The sequence below is a fragment of the Pan paniscus genome, chromosome 6 (genome assembly GCF_029289425.2).
Source record: "Pan paniscus chromosome 6, NHGRI_mPanPan1-v2.0_pri, whole genome shotgun sequence".
NCBI lineage: Eukaryota > Metazoa > Chordata > Mammalia > Primates > Hominidae > Pan > Pan paniscus.
In genome coordinates this window covers 178,809,675-178,828,938 of record NC_073255.2, presented here as the reverse complement: position 1 = coordinate 178,828,938, position 19,264 = coordinate 178,809,675, and the positions used below count along the sequence as shown (strand labels likewise).

General features: G+C 34.9%; 1 protein-coding gene across 2 annotated transcripts in view; it reads right to left on the bottom strand.

The window, feature by feature from the left end:
• The window catches only part of MGAM (maltase-glucoamylase), a 109,526-nt gene that overhangs the window by 57,156 nt on the left and 33,106 nt on the right, over positions 1–19,264 (bottom strand). For both annotated transcript variants that reach the window (XM_034965120.4, XM_055115468.2), the window contains 12 exons: positions 17,746–17,877; positions 17,482–17,598; positions 16,443–16,556; positions 15,331–15,415; positions 13,859–13,976; positions 13,397–13,568; positions 11,953–12,069; positions 11,261–11,415; positions 9,629–9,713; positions 8,065–8,121; positions 7,389–7,513; positions 1,662–1,750 (listed from right to left, as the gene is read on the bottom strand). In XM_034965120.4, the coding sequence (XP_034821011.1) occupies positions 1,662–1,750; positions 7,389–7,513; positions 8,065–8,121; positions 9,629–9,713; positions 11,261–11,415; positions 11,953–12,069; positions 13,397–13,568; positions 13,859–13,976; positions 15,331–15,415; positions 16,443–16,556; positions 17,482–17,598; positions 17,746–17,877 (1,366 nt within the window). The remainder of the gene's footprint in view (positions 1–1,661; positions 1,751–7,388; positions 7,514–8,064; positions 8,122–9,628; positions 9,714–11,260; positions 11,416–11,952; positions 12,070–13,396; positions 13,569–13,858; positions 13,977–15,330; positions 15,416–16,442; positions 16,557–17,481; positions 17,599–17,745; positions 17,878–19,264) is intronic.

Genomic DNA, 19,264 nt, shown 5'->3' with positions numbered 1-19,264 from the left:
TTTTTATATTAATATCTTCTGAGATACATGGTTTGCAAACATTTTTATCCATTCTGTAGTTTGCCTTTTCACTTTGTTGATTATTTATTTTCCTGTGCAGAAGCCTTTTAGTTTGATGTAGTCATGCTTGTTTATTATTTGCTATTTTGCCTTTGCTTTTGGTATCATATCCAAAAAGTCATTGCCAAGACTAATGTCAAGGAGGTTTTTTCCTGTGTTCTTCTAGGAGCTTTACAATTTCAACCCTTACATTTAAGTCTTTAATTTTACTTCTGCACAGTAGCAAAGATATGAAAATAACCTAAGGGTCCATCAATGGATGAATGAATAAAGAAATTGTGGTATATATATACAATAGAATATTATTCAGACATAAAAAGAAGAAAATTCTGCCATTTGCAACAGCATGGATGAATCTAGAGGACGTTATACTAAGTGAAATAAGCCAGAGACAGAAAGTCAAGTACTGCATGGTCTCACTTATATGTGAAACCTAAAAAAGTTGAGCTCCTAGAAGCAGACAGTATAACTGTTGCTCTTAGAGCCTGCAGGTGTGGAAACTGGGGAGATGATGGTCAAGGGTACAAATTTTTAGTTATTAGATGAATAGGTTCTGGGGATCCAGTCTACAGTATGGGTGGTGATGGATCTGTTCCTTAAAATAGCTGTGGTAATCATTATACTATGCCTATATATATATTAAATCCTCACATTATCCACTTTGAATATATTTCATCTTTATTTGCCAATTAAATATTTTGCAATTAAAAAATAAATCTTTAAGTCTACATATTGGATTAGATGGACAAGAGTCTCCAAGGCCAAGCCATTGTTTTTCCTTCTCTTTCCTACTGGAACATTGCAAAGTTTCCCTTCCAAGGGCTTCCAAGGCATATGCCTCAAGGGAATCTATTTCCTAAACTTGAAGCACAGGAATTGTTAGTATACTGGATCCACAAATATGCTAAAAAGTATATTCTCACTGCCTCACTGGCAGGGGCATGATTTCTATATCATCAACATTTGCTCATAAGAATTTCAGGAGGAAGACATTAACATTGGGTTATGGGAACAGTCTTGAAACCATCTCTTCTAAGCACCCATTGACAATAAAAAGAGAGCCTATTGGCCAAGCGTGGTGGCTCATGCCTGTAATCCCAGCACTTTGGGGGGTCGAGCCGGGCGGATCACGAAGTTAGGAGATCAAGATCATCCTGGCTAACACGGTGAAACCTCATCTCTACTAAACATACAAAAAATTAGCCAGGCATGGTGGTAGGCACCTGTAGTCCTACGCGGGAGGCTGAGGCAGAAGAATCACTTGAGCCTGGGAGGCAGAGGTTGCAGTGAGCCGAGATCGCGCCACTGCACTCCAGCCTGGGCAACAAGAGCAAAACTCCACCTCAATAAATAAATAAATAGCCTATTATAGATATCACTGTCCAATAGGAGAATTGCCAGAGATAGAAATGTATTTTTCTTTCCTTTGTAGGTCATCTACCACTACCTCTGAATGGTGCAACCAGAAACAAAATACTTAAGTGACTCTTGCTACTGTGCCTACTGAGATTTCTCCCACAGCTGAATGACCAGCAGGAGTGAAGGACCATAAGTCACAGGTGCAGGTTGGGAAACAGCAACATTATCGTATAAGTGCTCACCCTTCGTTTCCCCATCATCCCAGAAAAGTTCTCCTTTTGCTTCTTTGTTTTCATCTAGGGCAATGATAAGACCAAGAGGGTTCTTTCGACTGTGGGGAACAAGATTCAAGACACAAAGACAGGAGTCAGAGAATTTTGCCAGCTGAGCTGAGAATATTTCCATCAAATTTCAAATTGGAAAAGTTACTAGCAGCAGATGGTTCTGCTTTTCTTCAGGCACAAACACAAAATCGACAGGCGCCCCTATCTTTAATATCAACAGTGTCACAAGAGATAGAAATATCCCAAACATTAACAATAACATCTATGTTAGAGGCAAGAATTTAAGCACCAGAGGCACTGCAATAGCTCAAATAAAAGCTGCTTCTGCAACTACTACTTAGAATACAGAGTATGAGAAGAGAAATAAATCTTGGGCAATAACTGGTTCAGTTATATCACTTTAGCAATGATGCCCTCAGTAGAAGTGTCCAGTGCTGTGAGGAAGATACATTTTCACCTGCCTAAGGACCATTTATACTCAGAAAGCAACAACATATAATAAGGTCCATCTATTTAGTAGTAACTTATCTGATTATTGGTTATTAGTTTGTTTTGAAAGAAAAACAAATCATTCTAATGATCTACTCTATAATTTAGAATAAGAAACACAAAACATTACTCAAATACATGGTAAAGTAGATGGACAGAGAGGAAGAGGGGGAGAGAGAGAGAAATTTTTATTTGGAGTCTCTCCTCATTCTATCACTGCTCTAAGCAACCTCCTAGTTTCCTGCTCTTCTTGTTTCTCCTCTGTCACTGGTCTCATATTCTCCATTGTATTCTTTCACAGTTCAGCCTTTCACTATGCAAGAAAGTTAGTTTTTATTATCAGCAAAATCATCTGCTTTCATTAAATATTCATGTACTGAGTAGCAGTCGTTTCTAAGAAGTCAATGAGATACAAAAATAAATAAATCACAACCCCTGATCTGAATGACCTTAAATATTATAGGAAAAAATAGGCACATTCATTAAAAAATGAAGGCGAACAATGAAAACAACACAAAAGTTAGGATATTCTAGGAGTCCAGAACCACAGTTCCAGAAATATGGTGGACCGGATATTCTTCTGGAGACTTACCCAGTGAAATATTCCCTGATCCTAGTTAAATTACAACACATATTCCTGTTAAAATATTGTTGGATTTGCAAGAAAGTAAGAAATATATCCAAGAGATGAAAACAATAACAGGATAACAAAACACTGAGCTAAAACCAAAAGGGGGCTTAGTAAGCAAAATCTAGAATCTCCGTGTGGCAAATTCCCATAGCAAGGTTAAAATTGGGCTACTAAGCCTAGTGATCCAAGGTAGAGAATGTGAACCTCTGATTCCCACATGAAGCCGAGATCCTTGAAGGAAGCTAACATAATGCCAGTTGGAAGCAATTCTTGGCTTGCAAACAGAGGAGAAGGCAAATCATCTCTGGAGGAATGAGACCCACATTTATAAGATTATCACAGCTTAAAAAAAATAAGATCACCAAGCGCACAAGGTAATAAGTCAACATGAAAGAAAGTCAGCAAAGTTAACTAACAATAGACTTAGACTCCCCTAAACATTTCAGACAATAAAATTTTCAAGCACAGAGTATACAACTGTTATTGAAATACTAATAGTATTAAGGAAGAAAGACAAAATCATCTAAGGAGCAAAAAACAAAACAAAACAAAAATATAATATACATATATTATATATTATATATATAATATATAATAAATATATAAATATAAAAATAAATATATAATATATATAAATTTATATATATTATATATTATATTATATATTATATGTCTATATAATATAATATTATATATTATATATTATATGTCTATATAACATATTTATATATTATATGTCTATATAACATATTTATATACTATATGTCTATATAAAATATTTATATACTATATGTATATATAACATATTTATATATTATATGTATATATAATATATTTATATATACATGTATATATAATATATTATATATTCATGTATATATAATATATTTATATATTACATGTATATATAATATATTTCTTTATTATATGTATATATAATATATTTCTTTATTATATGTATATATAATATATTTATATATTACATATTATATGTAATATATAAATATATTAGATATTACAAATTATATGTATATATAATATATATATTAGATATTACAATTATATGTATATATTATATATATTAGATATTACAAATTATATGTATACCTAATATACATTAGATATTATATGTATACCTAATATATATTAGATATTATATGTATACCTATTAGATATTAGATATTATATGTATATCTAATACAGATATTAGATATTATATGTATATCTAATACAGATATTAGATATTATATGTATATCTAATACAGATATTAGATATTATATGTATATCTAATACAGATATTAGATATTATATGTATATCTAATACAGATATTAGATATATGTATATCTAATACAGATATTAGATATATGTATATCTAATACAGATATTAGATATATGTATATCTAATACAGATATTAGATATTCTATGTATATCGAATACACATATTAGATATTCTATGTATATCGAATACAGATATTAGATATTCTATGTATATCGAATACAGATATTAGATATTCTATGTATATCGAATACAGATATTAGATATTCTATGTATATCGAATACAGATATTAGATATTCTATGTATATCGAATACAGATATTAGATATTCTATGTATATCGAATACAGATATTAGATATTCTATGTATATATAATATATATTAGATATTATATGTATATATTATATATTGTATATTATATATTATATGTATATATTATATATTGTATATTATATGTATATATTATATATTATATGTATATAATATATATTATATATATTATATGTATATAATATATATTATATATATTATATGTATATAATACATATAATATATATTATATGTATATAATACGTATTATATGTATATATAATGTATATTATATATACATATAATACGTATTATATACATATAATATTATATATATTATGTACATATAATATATATTATGTATTATATGTACATATAATATAGAATATATCATATATACAATATATATTATATTATATGTATATATAATATATATAATATGTATATGTAATATATATTATATGTATATGTAATATATATATTATATAATATGTATATATAATATATATAATATCTATATATAATGTAGATATTATATGTATATATATCTATATTATATATATTATATGTATATATAATATATTTATATATTATATATTATATATGTATTATAATATATAATATATATTATATGTATTATATGTATATATAATATATAAAATATTATATATAATGTATAACATATTATATATACATATGATAGATAATATATATTATATATTATCTATCATATGTATACATAATATATTATATATTATACATCATATGTATATATTATATATTACATATTATATATCATATGTATATATAATATATATATCATATATAGTATATGTATATATAATATATAATATATATTATATGTAGATGATATATATTATGTATATAGAATATATATTATATGTTATATGTATATATCGTATATATTATGTTATATGTATATATAATATATAATATATTGTATGTATATATAATATATAATATATTGTATGTATATATAATATATAATATATTGTATGTATATATAATATATAATATATTGTATGTATATATAATATATAATATATTGTATGTATATATAATATATAATATATTGTATGTATATATAATATATAATATATTGTATGTATATATAATATATATTATATATTGTATGTATATATAATATATAATATATTGTATGTATATATAATATATATTATATATTGTATGTATATATAATATATATTATATATTGTATGTATATATAATATATATTATATATTGTATGTATATATAATATATATTATATATTGTATGTATATATAATATATATTATATATTGTATGTATATATAATATATATTATATATTGTATGTATATATAATATATATATTGTATGTATATATAATATATATTGTATGTATATATAAGATATATATTATATATTGTATGTATATATAAGATATATATTATATATCGTATGTATATATAATATATATTATATATCGTATGTATATATAATATATATTATATATCGTATGTATATATAACATATATTATATATCGTATGTATATATAACATATATTATATATCGTATGTATATATAACATATATTATATATCGTATGTATATATAACATATATTATATATCGTATGTATATATAACATATATTATATATCGTATGTATATATAACATATATTATATATCGTATGTATATATAATATATATGTTATATATTATATATTATATGTGTATATTATATATATTATATATTATATGTATATATTATATATATTATATATTATATGTATATATTATATATTATATATTATATGTATATATTATATATATTATATATTAGATATTATATGTATATATTATATATTATGTTATATATTTTATATATACATTATATGTTATATATTATATGTATATATATTATATATTATATGTGTATATATATAATATATATATAAAATGACCAGAAACTTCAAAGTGGCAGTGCTTCCTCTGCTGGAAGATTAAGGAAAGATTTCTTGCTGCTGAAATGTAAAGTTTCATTTGGATCATTAAGAATATACCAGGCAAAGAATGTTGGAAAGGATAAGTGCAAAAGCCCAAATGTTGTAAAATACATACGTATGTCTGGGAAAGAGAAAGCTTTTGGCATGACTGGTCTGTATGTACATGAAGGTGTGGCAGGAGATAGAGTTGTTAAAGTAACGTGAAACCAGGTTGTGATTGGTTTTGAATACCCTATTAATGAAAGACTTTGGACTTCAAGCCTGGGAGCAACCAGTTGAGATTTTCATTTTCGAAAAATTAATTTGGTATCAGTGTGCAGAACAGCTTGAAGGTGAACAGTTAGAAAAAGGAAGCCAACTGGCATTGGATTCAGGGATATTTTCCATTAGTATCATAAAAAGTCTACAACTTGGAAAATTAAAGCAGTAAGAGAGGTTCAAAGGAAAAGACAGGTTTCTGGCTTCCAAAGAGCTCCTAGTCTATTAAAGACAAGTAGGCTAATACTCTCAAAGCCATGAAGATGTAAATGTGCACCTCTTTAGTACAGATGGAATCTATTTTTTTGGAATCAATTACGTATAAAGGAAAATTCAGTGACTTGGAGATTTGAGGTTTGCATAAGGTAATTTTTGAATCACAAGAAAGAAATCTTAGCGGGAGAAAAGAAATAGGAAGTTGAAATTCTAGGAGGGAGGAGAGTCAAGATTCTCTAGAAATGAGAACAAGTGAGTCAAGGGTAAAGAAACATGGATGCACCGTGTGGCCAAGGCAGACAGAGGGATCAACTGACCTGGTTTGCCCAGAATTGAAAAGCATCCCAAGGGAAGAGACTTTTGGTGCTAAAACTGCAACAGTCCTGGCCAAACCAAAGAGGCTGACCACCTGGCTGTTAGTGTGTTTCGAAAAGAAATTCAAAGGGTTTAAGCAAGGACGTGAATTCTGAAAGGACTCTCCAGCCATGCTATACCTGGCCAGAGTGGTTGTATTTGGCTGCTGTGTGGGGAAGATGTAGCCTCCTCGAAGGTGAAGTCCAATTTTGTCTCTAGGAAGTTCCATCTCGACTTTTTGCTTCCTCCATCTCACTTGGCTCCCCTGACGCATGCAGATAAATCAAACACATTGGCATGACAGCATATTGCCCCTCACTGATTATCTACGTGCCTGGTGATACACAGCTCTCTCCCTTTTCCAATTAGCTGAATTACGGTCTAGCCGGGCAATCAAACAACAGAAGGAAAAAAAATCAAGAATAACATGTTCTGCTACCAGTTGGGGGTTTGTGAAAAAATTTATGCCATGCTGAGGCTATTTGATATATTATATAAACTGATAGTTTTAAACAGATAGTCTGATTCCTGACCAAGCTCACATTGTCCATCAGTTCCTCCAATATTAATTTATGAGATACTACGTCAGCCTATCTTATTGCTAAATAAAGTATATGAAGGTATTTTTTCACATTTCATCATGACTGATGTTAGCGGTTTAGGTTAACTTTACCCAGGTTCTGCTATGAAATTACAGAAAACACTAAAAAATACTCCTCAGCATGTAGATGGATGTTTCTCTCTCCAGAAAGGTAGCTTGTCTATGCAGCTGCAGCTACAGTCTTAAGGAGTAGAAGAAAAGTCAAAGCTACTTACAGTCTCGTAGTCATACCAGACAGCATCAGGCACATATGCCATCACTTTCTCTGCACCCTGAAATTAAAAAAATGTAGTGTCCCCTGAGGGAAATAAAATGGATTTCTTTTTATTCTCTAGGGAATTTCTTAATCATACACAGAGAGGGCAGGAATGCCCTGCTATTATGCCTTTCTTCTGCTTCTCCTCTAATACAAATAATAGAAGCTGTAACTTGGCAACCCAGAGAGAAATCCCAAATGTAGCCACATTAGGAATAATAATAATAAAAAAATAATAATAAAACATGTGTGGTGACAAACATTCCAGCTTTACATGATTACCTCATTTAATTTTCCCAACATTCCCAAATGGTGGGTACCATTATTAGTAGTAGTAGTAGTATTACCCCTCTGCAGATGAGAAGCCAGCACAATAGTCACCCCTGATCACACAGGCTCAAAGTGGCAGAGACAACAATCACATCCCGATCAGCCTGACTTTAGAGTGAGTGTTGGGTCACTGCTCCATGCTGTTTCTACGTCATGGAGCAAGTCAGGATCTGCTATGAGAATCCAACAACAAATAGGACCACTCCTGATATAGTTTGGATGTTTGTCTGCCCAAATCTCATGTTGAAATGTAATCCCCAGTGTTGGAGGTGGAGCCTGGAGGGAGCTGACTGGATGGTGAGGGCAGATTTCTCATGAATGGTTTACACCATTCCCTTGGTTCTGTCCTGGTGATAGTGAGTGAATTCTTGTAAGATTTGGTTGTTTAAAAGTGTGTGGCGGCCAAGCGCGGTGACTCACACCTGTAATCTCAGCACTTTGGAGGCTGAGGCAGGTGGATCATCTGAGGTCGGCAGTTTGAGACCAGCCTGGCTAACATGAAACCCCGTCTCTACAAAAAATACAAAATTAGCCGAGCTTGGTGGCAGGTGCCTGTAACCCCAGCTACTCAGGAAGCTGAGGCAGGAGAATCATGTGAACCCGGGAGTTGGAGGTTGCAGTGAGCTGGGATTGTGCCACTGCACTCCAGCCTGGGTGACAGAGTGAGACTCCATCTCAAAAAAAAAAAAAAAAAAAAAAAAAAAAGTGTGTGGCAACTCCCCCCACCCTGTCTTGTTCCTGCTTTTGCTATGTGACATCGCTGCTCCTCTTCACCTTCCTCCATGACTGTAAGCTTCCTGAGGCCTCCCTAGAAGCTGCACAGATACCAGCATCATGCTTCTTGTAAAGCTTTCAGAACTGTGAGCCAATGAAATCTCTTTTCTTTGTAAATTACTCAGTGTCAGGAATTTCTGTATAGCAATGCAAGAACAACCTAACATAACTTGTAACTCTAGAGTTTCCAGTAGATGCTTCTAAACTGGTTGGGAACTTGATCAAGAGAAAAAAGAAATTCTAGAAAGAAAAATGTGTAGTTACCAGATGTCTAGCTTCTCAAAACTTAGCACACTCTCTTCAAGGCTGACTCAGTCACAGATGTCAGAAATGAGTTTGGAATAAGAAGCAGAGAGGAGTTTGCAGGGCAGCAGAAACAGATGCAGAGATCTCTAGTGTATCTCTGTGGGAACACTTACTTCATCCAGAACTGGAGTGATGAGGAGACCGGGCCCCCATAAGAACTGTTGGTGCACATCCCAAGTGCTGTTGTCCTCGTAGAACCTGAAAACCAGAGAGACAATTCACTGAGATTTGAGCCACTGCCAATGAGATTTGTCACAGCTCTACTCACACACAACCTGTTGAAAGCATGCAGGCCGCCTGCCCAGGCAAACCCCCCAAATTATGCTGTGACACCTACTCAAGCCCCTCTGCACCCCTAGACAGATTCCCCTTCCCCAGCTCATGTCTCCTATTTTTCCCTCAGGATAAACAGATGTTTCTATTCCAGTATGTATGCTAGGCAGGTCCCAGGCTGTAATTCTATTTTCCATATCCCTCCTTTTTAAAAAAAGTAAGTTGAGATCCGGACATTTGCATCAACACAGATGGAACTGGAGATCATTACGTTACATGAAATAAGTCAGGCATATAAAGACAAACATCACATGTTTTCACCTATTTGTGGGATCTAAAAGCCAAGAACTTATGGACACAGAGAGTAGAAGGACGGTTACCAGAGGCTGGGAAGGGTAGTGAGGGGCTGGGAGGGAGGTCAAGATGGTTAACAGATACAAAAAAAAATAGTTAGAAAGAATGAATAAAACCTACCTTTTGATAGCAAAATACGGTGACTATAGTCAATAATAACTTAATTGTACATTTAAAAGTAACTTAAAGAGTGTACTTGGATTCTTTATAACTCAAAGGATAAACGCTCGAGGGGATGGATACCTCATTCCCATAATGTTCTTATTTCACATCGCACACTTATATCAAAACATCCCGTATACCCCACAAATATATGCACCTACTATGTACCAACAAAAATTTAAAATTAAAAACTTAAATAATCAGTACATTTCATAACTTCAGCTGACTATCAAGAAACTGGATCTGATCATACAAAATATCAGATAATTTAACATTTTACTTTTTTCTTTCAGAATATCTGCCTTTTAACAAGAAATTTCATGAGCAGACAAAAACTTCCCAAAATAATGAATATATAATAGCTTGATACGTGCCTGAGGGCCTCATATGTCACCCACATAAGGGAGTTGACTGTATTTTGACAAGAAAATGCTCTTAAGTGCCTTGTTTTAGAATTAAATTAGAGATGTTCATTGCCTGAGAAATAAGAATTCTGAAATTCTACAAATCCTTTATAATATCCTCATTTGTATTTGTATTATAGGCTCATTCCTACAGCTTGAACATAGTTCTGGCATTATAGTGCATTACAGATGAGACCATCACAGTCAAGATTTCAAATCCTTTGAATTAAGACTGAAGAAACTAAGGAAAAAATGATTTGTCTAAGATACAGAGTTAGTGAATGGCAGAACAAAGAAAAGACCTGTAGTCCCATGACTTTTAGTCTAATTCTCTCACCAAAAGGGAACAGGCGATGCTTACAAATACCAACTAGGTATTCCAGTTAGATAGATAGATAGATTAATGAATATAGATAGCTAGATTACAGATATAGATATAGATAGATATGAATAACTGCCTGAATTGTTTCAGTTTTCACTCTGATATTTGATGATATAGTCAATGTCATTCCAGATGCATTAATAAAATTTGAGGAGGTTAGGTGAACTTACTCATGCAAAAGGGGCCTGGCCACTGTGTCCCCTCGGCTGTGAGCACGGAAGAAGAGGGTGTATAGGTAGGGCAATAGAGTATAGCGGATGTTAAGGTAGTGCCTGGAGGAATTCAACAGCAGGGAGTCAGCTCCAAAGGAGGCAGGATCCTGGTCCTGGGAGGAAATAGGAGTTTGCGGTTGTGGTTTGGCTGCAGGATAGCAGAAGCACCTGCAGAATTCCAGACCTCATTCATTACAACCAAGAATTTCCCTCCTGAATGACAGAGGCCAAGGTTGCAAACCTCGCTTCTGAGTAGTACCAAGTGTCTCTCCTTGAGTTTTCGATTCAACCTGCCTTCCTCATTCTTTAAGATTCCTCTCTTGGGAGGCTGCAATTTAAATAATTTTGAAGTATTTCCTTGTTTGCTTCTTATTTAAAAGCAAACAATGTAGATAAAGCGTACAGAAGTTTGATGAAAGACCTTTACAGACACACCATTTCCTTGAATGCAGCAGTAAATAACAGGCTGAGGCCGTTGGGCATTTCGATGATACAGCACAGATTCTGGTTAATTGTACATGATAGTGCAAATTAGAGTAAGTGAAGACCAGGTAAGAGGTTGGTTCAGCAGATCTCTTGGCAAGGATGCAGACAGATCTAGTCCTAATGTATGCCAAATTTATTCTGACTCTATGTCCTAGGAGCCTTACCTTGTAGCCTTGGCCATTGTGATTTCTAGAAAACGGATAAAATGCACCCAACTGCATCCACCGCCTACAGAGCTCCTCAGGGGTGTCCAAAGCAAAGCCACATATGTCAGGACCCACCTGGAAGGACACACAGACAAGAGGTATACCTCACTTCCTTCTAACCACCCTCCTTTGCTTTCCACCAGGGACCTCCCAACTGAACCTTGCTTAAACCTCCTACCGAGAAGGCTAGGAGGGTGATCAAAATTTGGTCATAGCCTGTGTCCACTCTTGAATGCTGGATGACTTTGAGTAAGTTACTTAACCCTTCTGTGCCTCAATTTCCTCATTTTGTCAGTGAGTACCAAATTACTACACAGGTATTTCATAAATGAATGAGGTAATAAAAGTAATACACTTTACATAAAGAGCTTTTGGATGCATAGTACCTAGTAATACTGCTGATATTATTATTTTGACCTCACCACTATCAGCATTATTTTTCTAAAGCCTAAGTCTGACCATGTCACTCACCTATTAAAAAATCTCCGGGACTTCCTTGCTGTTCAACCTTTTAGATCTTTAAAACCTGGTTCCAACCCATCTTTTTAGCATCATTTCTCATTCCAGTCCCACACACCAATCCTTATAGATACATCAAATAATCCCCCTTATACTGTTTGTGCTCATTTTTATTTCTCAGTGTTAAAATGAACTTCCCCCCTGATTAGTCAGATGAAAAAATACTCACTTTTCAAGGTTAATCTCAAATGTCATCTTTTCCATGAAGTGTCCTTGACTCCCTGCCTTGATTCCTTTTGTCCCTCATAATTTTGTCAGATAAATCCCTTTCTCGGGATCTCCCATAACATTTAACTCATACGTCCCTGTTGGTCTTTTTACCCTAGTTTGTCATAATTATTTGTTTACACATATGTCTCCTCTTACTAAACTGTAAACCCTTGGGGCAAAGAGAAGGTACATCTTTACTATATTTATGCTTTCCTTCCTTCTCACCATGCCTACTCTGCTCAAGACCTTGAACACTCTAGGAGTTCAATTCATAAATATGTTGGATTTAACTAAAAATTGCCAAAGACTGTAGGGTGCTGGCAATGTTATAGTTCTTCATCTTGGTACTAGATACACAGATGTGTTCAGGTGGTGAAATTCATCAGCTGTGTTCTTAAGGATACATACACTTTTCTGTATAAAGTATGTTATACTTTAATAGAAAGATATATTCCAGCACATATCAAAGTTGCACGTTCTGTCTTCATAAGGCAGTACAGGAAAGAATGTCATGGTATCAAAGCCCTGCTGATGTGGATGAAGCACATGCTCTCAAGATATTAAATCCCCAGCCATGGCAGGCAGGAGAGGGGAGCTTTGTGGTTTGAAAACTTTCTAGAATGAGGTTGCCTGGGAATTCAGGTTCATAAGAGAGCTTGAGGTAGCAGCTCACCATTGGGATGCCAAAAAGGTTGAACTCAAGCACGCCAGGGATGGACCATCTCAGGTCGTCCCAGGTGGCAGTGTTGTCTCCTAACCAATGTGCTGCAAACTTGCCAGAGCCCGCAAAGGTAGAACGGGTCAGAATGAAGCTTCTCTTATTAGGGAACACAGTCTTGGCAGCTCTGCAAGGGAGAGAGATTCAAGGAGTCAATGTGGGATCTTAGCTTGTCTCAGCCATGGGGATACAGCAACAATACCAAAGACATTAAAAGTGAATAACCCATTCTCTTCCAACTCTCTTTCGGTACAATTAGAGTCCCTGTTGGGAGCATTCTGTATCATTAAATGTTTTGTTTTGCTTTGTTTTGTCTTAAGAAATTTTATGCATTAGCCCCATAATCTCCAAGAATTAAAAACATATATATATTCTTTATATTCAATAATTAGCATGTCATAGCCATAGTGGCCTTACTCTGCTGTGGCGACCGCCATGGAGTAGCCATACAGATTGTGAACGTCATACTGCTTGCCCCAGTGCTGCACTGCATCCATACAGAGAGTCTTGCAGAACAGGTACCCATCCAGGATTCCTGAAACAAAAGCAGGATCAATCAGTGAGAGCCTAAGTTGCACATTTTCTGCTCCTTGACTATCACACAATCCGAAATGACAGCCCCCTGGGCAGGCACTTTTGTGGGCATCCTGTAAACAGTCACACTGCTCCCTTACTATTAGAATGCTATCCACTTGGAGTAGTTTCTCTGATATATAAATGAATTCTGTTGACCCACACACATCCTCCCACCGGAGCTCTCACGTGATTAGAGGCAGACACTTGGAAGTAAGAAGATTCATTCAGGCCTGAGGTTCAATCTGAATTCTCCAAACTGAGCTAAGTTAAGTGGTCCAAGAATAGAAATACTGAATGAAAGTGTAAATTAATTTCTGACTCCTTCTCTCCCCTGATCATATATTGTAGAGAATGATTTCCAGTCTCTCCTGTATTCATCTATTCCTCTCTGCTCCCATTGCACCACTCTGTTTGAGATCCACATTATCTGTGGATCTTAACTATTGCAGTAGCTTCGTCATGTCTTATTTACCTCCTATGTATCTATTTCTAGTTCACACTATATATTAATGTCAGGTTCATATTTCCAAAATCATCTGACTACCATGCTTCTCTATTACTAAAAGATAAGTAGCTTCTAACACCAAAAGAGTAAAATATGAACTGTTTAGCCTCTCATCCAAGTCCCTCAGCATTTGATTCTAACCTTCCTGCCCCAATTTCCTGTCTTCCCACCATATTGAAGCCTTCACAAGTTATTATCATCTTAGCAGTTGTTTCCTTTCTCAATCAAGATATAATCTGTCCTTGAACCTCTAGCATTCTTCAAACTATGGCCGATGCTATGATGCCAAGGCCACACCCTGAGAGATAGTGTTGTCCAAAGTTCAATCAAAGCTGAGTATCATCACGTTCACTGACTTTGACCTCCCAGGTCATGAGTTGTGTCTTTTCATCCTGTAACTCAGTTCTTCACACTGTGGACACATCAGACATAACCCTTACCTGATGACCAAGGCTGGTTACCTGGTGTCTCTCTGGTAAACCCTGGCCTGTGGGTGCATACCTGAGAATGACATAAACTTACCACTAGCCTCTGGCCTCTACACTTTATCCTCTCTAGATCTTCCCTAGAAATAGCTTTGACTATAAGTAGAAGTACTAGATTGCCCCTTTTGAATTTGTGCATGTTTTAGGAAAGCATAGCGTGTTTTTATTTTCCTTCCTAGTTTTCCTTATATATTACCCACATATTTCTTTTTCTATGCACAATTATGAACACATTCCCTTGCCAGATTTTTCAGATCTGTCCTTATGAATTTATAATATGAAATACATATGGCTACTTTAATCTGATGACCACCAAGACTTACTGGGAGTGAATGGGGGATTATTTAGGTTGTTTGTGGAACATCCTGAGACCGAACCATCAACAAAGTTGGAGACTTCATTCATATCCTACAAGACAAAGAGCAAAAACTATTAAGAAAAAGTAACATGTTATCTTATGATGTAGTGATGGTGTCTTTTTTTAATTAATCAGATAAATTATTCCAGATATTTTAAAGGGGTATTTGTATAAATGGAATAGAGTAGGTGTTCTTGTCTTGTCTACCCACTGAAGGCTTCATGAAGAAGGTTCTTAACCTCTCTTCAAATAATATGTCTATAATCGCTGAAAATGAACAATTCCCAAACATATCAGGTGAAAAAAGTTTCAATTTATATGATGACATGTTTCAACTTATACATTTTTCCATATATCGAAATATAACTGTAAATACATACACATATAAATACATATAAACATATATGTGGAGAGAAAAGGAGAGAGAGAGCACATAAAGGTCTAGAAAGATGCATTCCAACATATCGATAATAAATGTCTTTAGTTGCTATAATTTAAGAGGATTTTTGCTTTTATCTTTTTAACTCTCTGTATTGTTTGAATTTTCTACAGTTCTCTTAGAAAAAGAAAAAGTTTCAACTCCGGAGCTCCCTAAATTTTGCTAACCCTCAGTTAGGTTACTTTCTTTCATCTGACATCATATGAGACATTTTTCTTTACCACAGGCATAGTTTGTTCATGCACCTGAGTACTTTGGCTCTGATCAATTTGTTCAACATGTCCAAAAGGAAGAGTCTTCAACTAGCAATTGAACAATTTGTATACTTTGCAACAATGTAAGGAGTACATGACCTATTCTGACTTCAGCTCATTCCTTCGTAAAAAAAAAAAAAAAAAGAGCTAGACTTGGGAAAAAAAATTCTGAGTTTCCTTTCAGCTCCAACATTTTGATTTTTATTCTAAGCCATGTGTTTTAGTAAGATTATTTAAATAGTAAGATAGTGAATATTGAGAGTGATTGTTATACTTCCTTTCTTCTCCTCCTCCTCTCCCTATGCTCTGTGACTCAAAGATACAGATACAGATATACACAATTTGAATATTTGTCACCTAATAATCCAAGTGTAAACAACTCACAATCCAGATTCCATCAAACTCTACTTGATTGTGAAAAAGCTCAAATTCCTTTGTCCACCAAACAGCACAGTTGGGATTGGTATAATCAGGAAACACACTTTGTCCAGGCCAGACCTTCAGGAGAAAAAGAAAAACACTGGTAAGAGTAAATTAAACAAATATAGACTAAAGGAAAGTATTTGCAAAGAAATTCCTAATATGATCACAGCAACCGAGGTACCCAGGAACATGTCCTTTCTAGTTAAGAAGGTGCGGTGCTCAGAATACTTAAAATAAATGCCAGGGTCACTCGAAGAAAAATGCATTCCAAAAAATGTTTAAGTCCTTAATGAATAAATTCATGGATAAAGGCATTGTCTAACTTAGTCATCTTTAACTCTCTACACTTCTTTGTTCTTAATTCTGGGAATAGTAAATGGGGGAAGAGCATTGTGTAAATTTCAGCTAGTCCACTATAAGCTGTGGATTCTAACATCATTTACTTTTCTCTCTTTCTTTCTTATCCAATTTCCCCCAGACACTATACTCTGAAAAGGTCATCAGAGGCCTTAGAAGTGAACAAGCAGATAACACCTTCCTGAAAAAACAAGGACAAACAAACATTTGAGAAAGAAGTGGGTACACTTGTCAAATAATGCAGGAAAATTGAGTAAGAAGAGGTATGAAACAGTTCCGCTGGACTTACCAGTGAGAAAGTAACGGGTGCTTTTTGCCAGAGCGGTATCAGGGAAGTGAGGGGGGAAGGAAGGAGACCACAGTCAGCTGCAGAGTGTGTGGGAGGTGAGAAAGTGGACACTCAGTGTGTGAGCTGTTGTTTAAAGGGACTTACTTGGCTGTGAAGGGAATCAAAAAGCTACGATGGCCGGCTTGCACTTGGGCATGAAAGGGCAGAGGAGAATTTATCCCCAGCATATATAAATATACTGAAAATGTACAATAAAACAATTACATGCGCACACACACACACACACACACACAGACACATTCACACACCCCTATGCAGCCCCTCCACCAGCCTCCAGCCTTCCCATTAAGTTACCTCCCCAATGAGTGGAGTCACTCCATCTGAACTATTCACCCATATCTTCATATCTGAACCCCTGTCATATGGGCCATAGGGTTTACTTGAGGAAGAGTTGTTGGAGATGGCTGGATCCTAAAAATAGGAAGAATACAATGAACAAACTAGCTGGAAACCGGAGGCACTGAAAGGAGACTGGGAACTGGGGGAGAAAGCAGGAGAGATGGGTGTATGATACGGAGGAGCAAATACCTAATTTGGTGGAAAGAGGGCAGTACATACCACAATGATGACAAGCTTCTGTCCATTATTGTGTAACTCGTTGACAAATTCAGGGAAGCCTTTAAAATCCACTGGATCGTAAGTGAAGTCCCTTCTCTCATCCATATAATCAATATCAGCATGCTGAACATCCTGAAAGAATATACAAAGTCCACAATTAGCACCTAGGAATTTCCATAGTAAAATGAAATCAAATTTTCACTGTTATTATTCAGGATAAACAACAACTCTGTTCTGGGTTCTAAATAGAGTTCTTAATCAGTTCCTGGCATCTGAGTACTTCTTTTCCAATGTTGATTTCAAAAACACACGACTGGTTGGTTCCCTAGGGCTTGGCCCCCTCCCTGCCATCAGGTTAACTGCATCATCCAATCCTTGCCTGGCACTCTGGCATTAAAAACCAATCAAGCAAGCAACACCAATTATGACAAACCCCTAAGACAATCAGACATATCCACCTAAGAAATGACCTAAATTTCACCCTATTCACAAGATAAAGAAGGGAAGAGACTGTCTCTCTCCCACATCTACCTCATTTTACTACCCCACGTTTTATTTTGTTACTTCGCTTCTACCCCACATCTTTGTTGTTTATGCTATCCCAATTTTACCTGTATAAACAGTGAAGCCCAGAATAAAATGTACCCTTCTCTACAACCTAGGTTTGTCTCCAATGGAATAGAGTGGGGGAGAGAAGAGGATTATTCTAGAAGACTACTGAGCTTTTCCCTTTGCATCTCTTGTTAAATTTCACTCCCAATAGTATCCAATATCATAGGTACATTCAAACTTAGCCATTCAAAGTACAAAAATGTTTTATTACATGTCCATACTATATCCTTTCATTCACTTAAATGTGACAGATTTTGACATGTATACTGAACTCAGGTAATAGTGTTCAATTCCCTGTCCAAACACTCCCTCTCACATCTCACACCACTAGGCAGCAGTAATAGTCCAATTCTTTCATTTCCTGGATCACTTAAAAAGGAAATGTCTACCTATAAGTAAGGAAAATGGCATAAAAAAAGAGATGACCACTATGATGTTAGAGATCTGGGCTTGAAAACTAGTTCCCCTAGTTTTCTAATATTAAATGGGATTTCTAATCTTAAATGGAGTCCTTTTTTTTTCCCTCAAGACTGAGTCTAGCTCTGTTGCCCAGGCTGGAGTACAGTGGCACGATCTCAGCTCACTGCAACCTCCACCTCCAGGGTTCAAGTGATTCTCATGTCTCAGCTTCCCGAATAGCTGGGATTACAGGCACCTGCCACCATGCCCAGCTAATTTTGTTGTTGTTGTTGTATTTTTAGTACAGACGGGGTTTCACTGTGTTGGCCAGGCTGGTCTCGAACTCCTGACCTCGTGATCTGCCTGCCTTGGCTTCCCAAGGGCTGGGATTACAAGTGTGAGCCACTGTGCCCAGCCAATGGAATTCTAATAGTAAAATGGAGTTGCTGAGATAACTAAAGAAGGCATGTAGCACACTGCCTGCCACGAGAGTTCACCACGTTGTAGC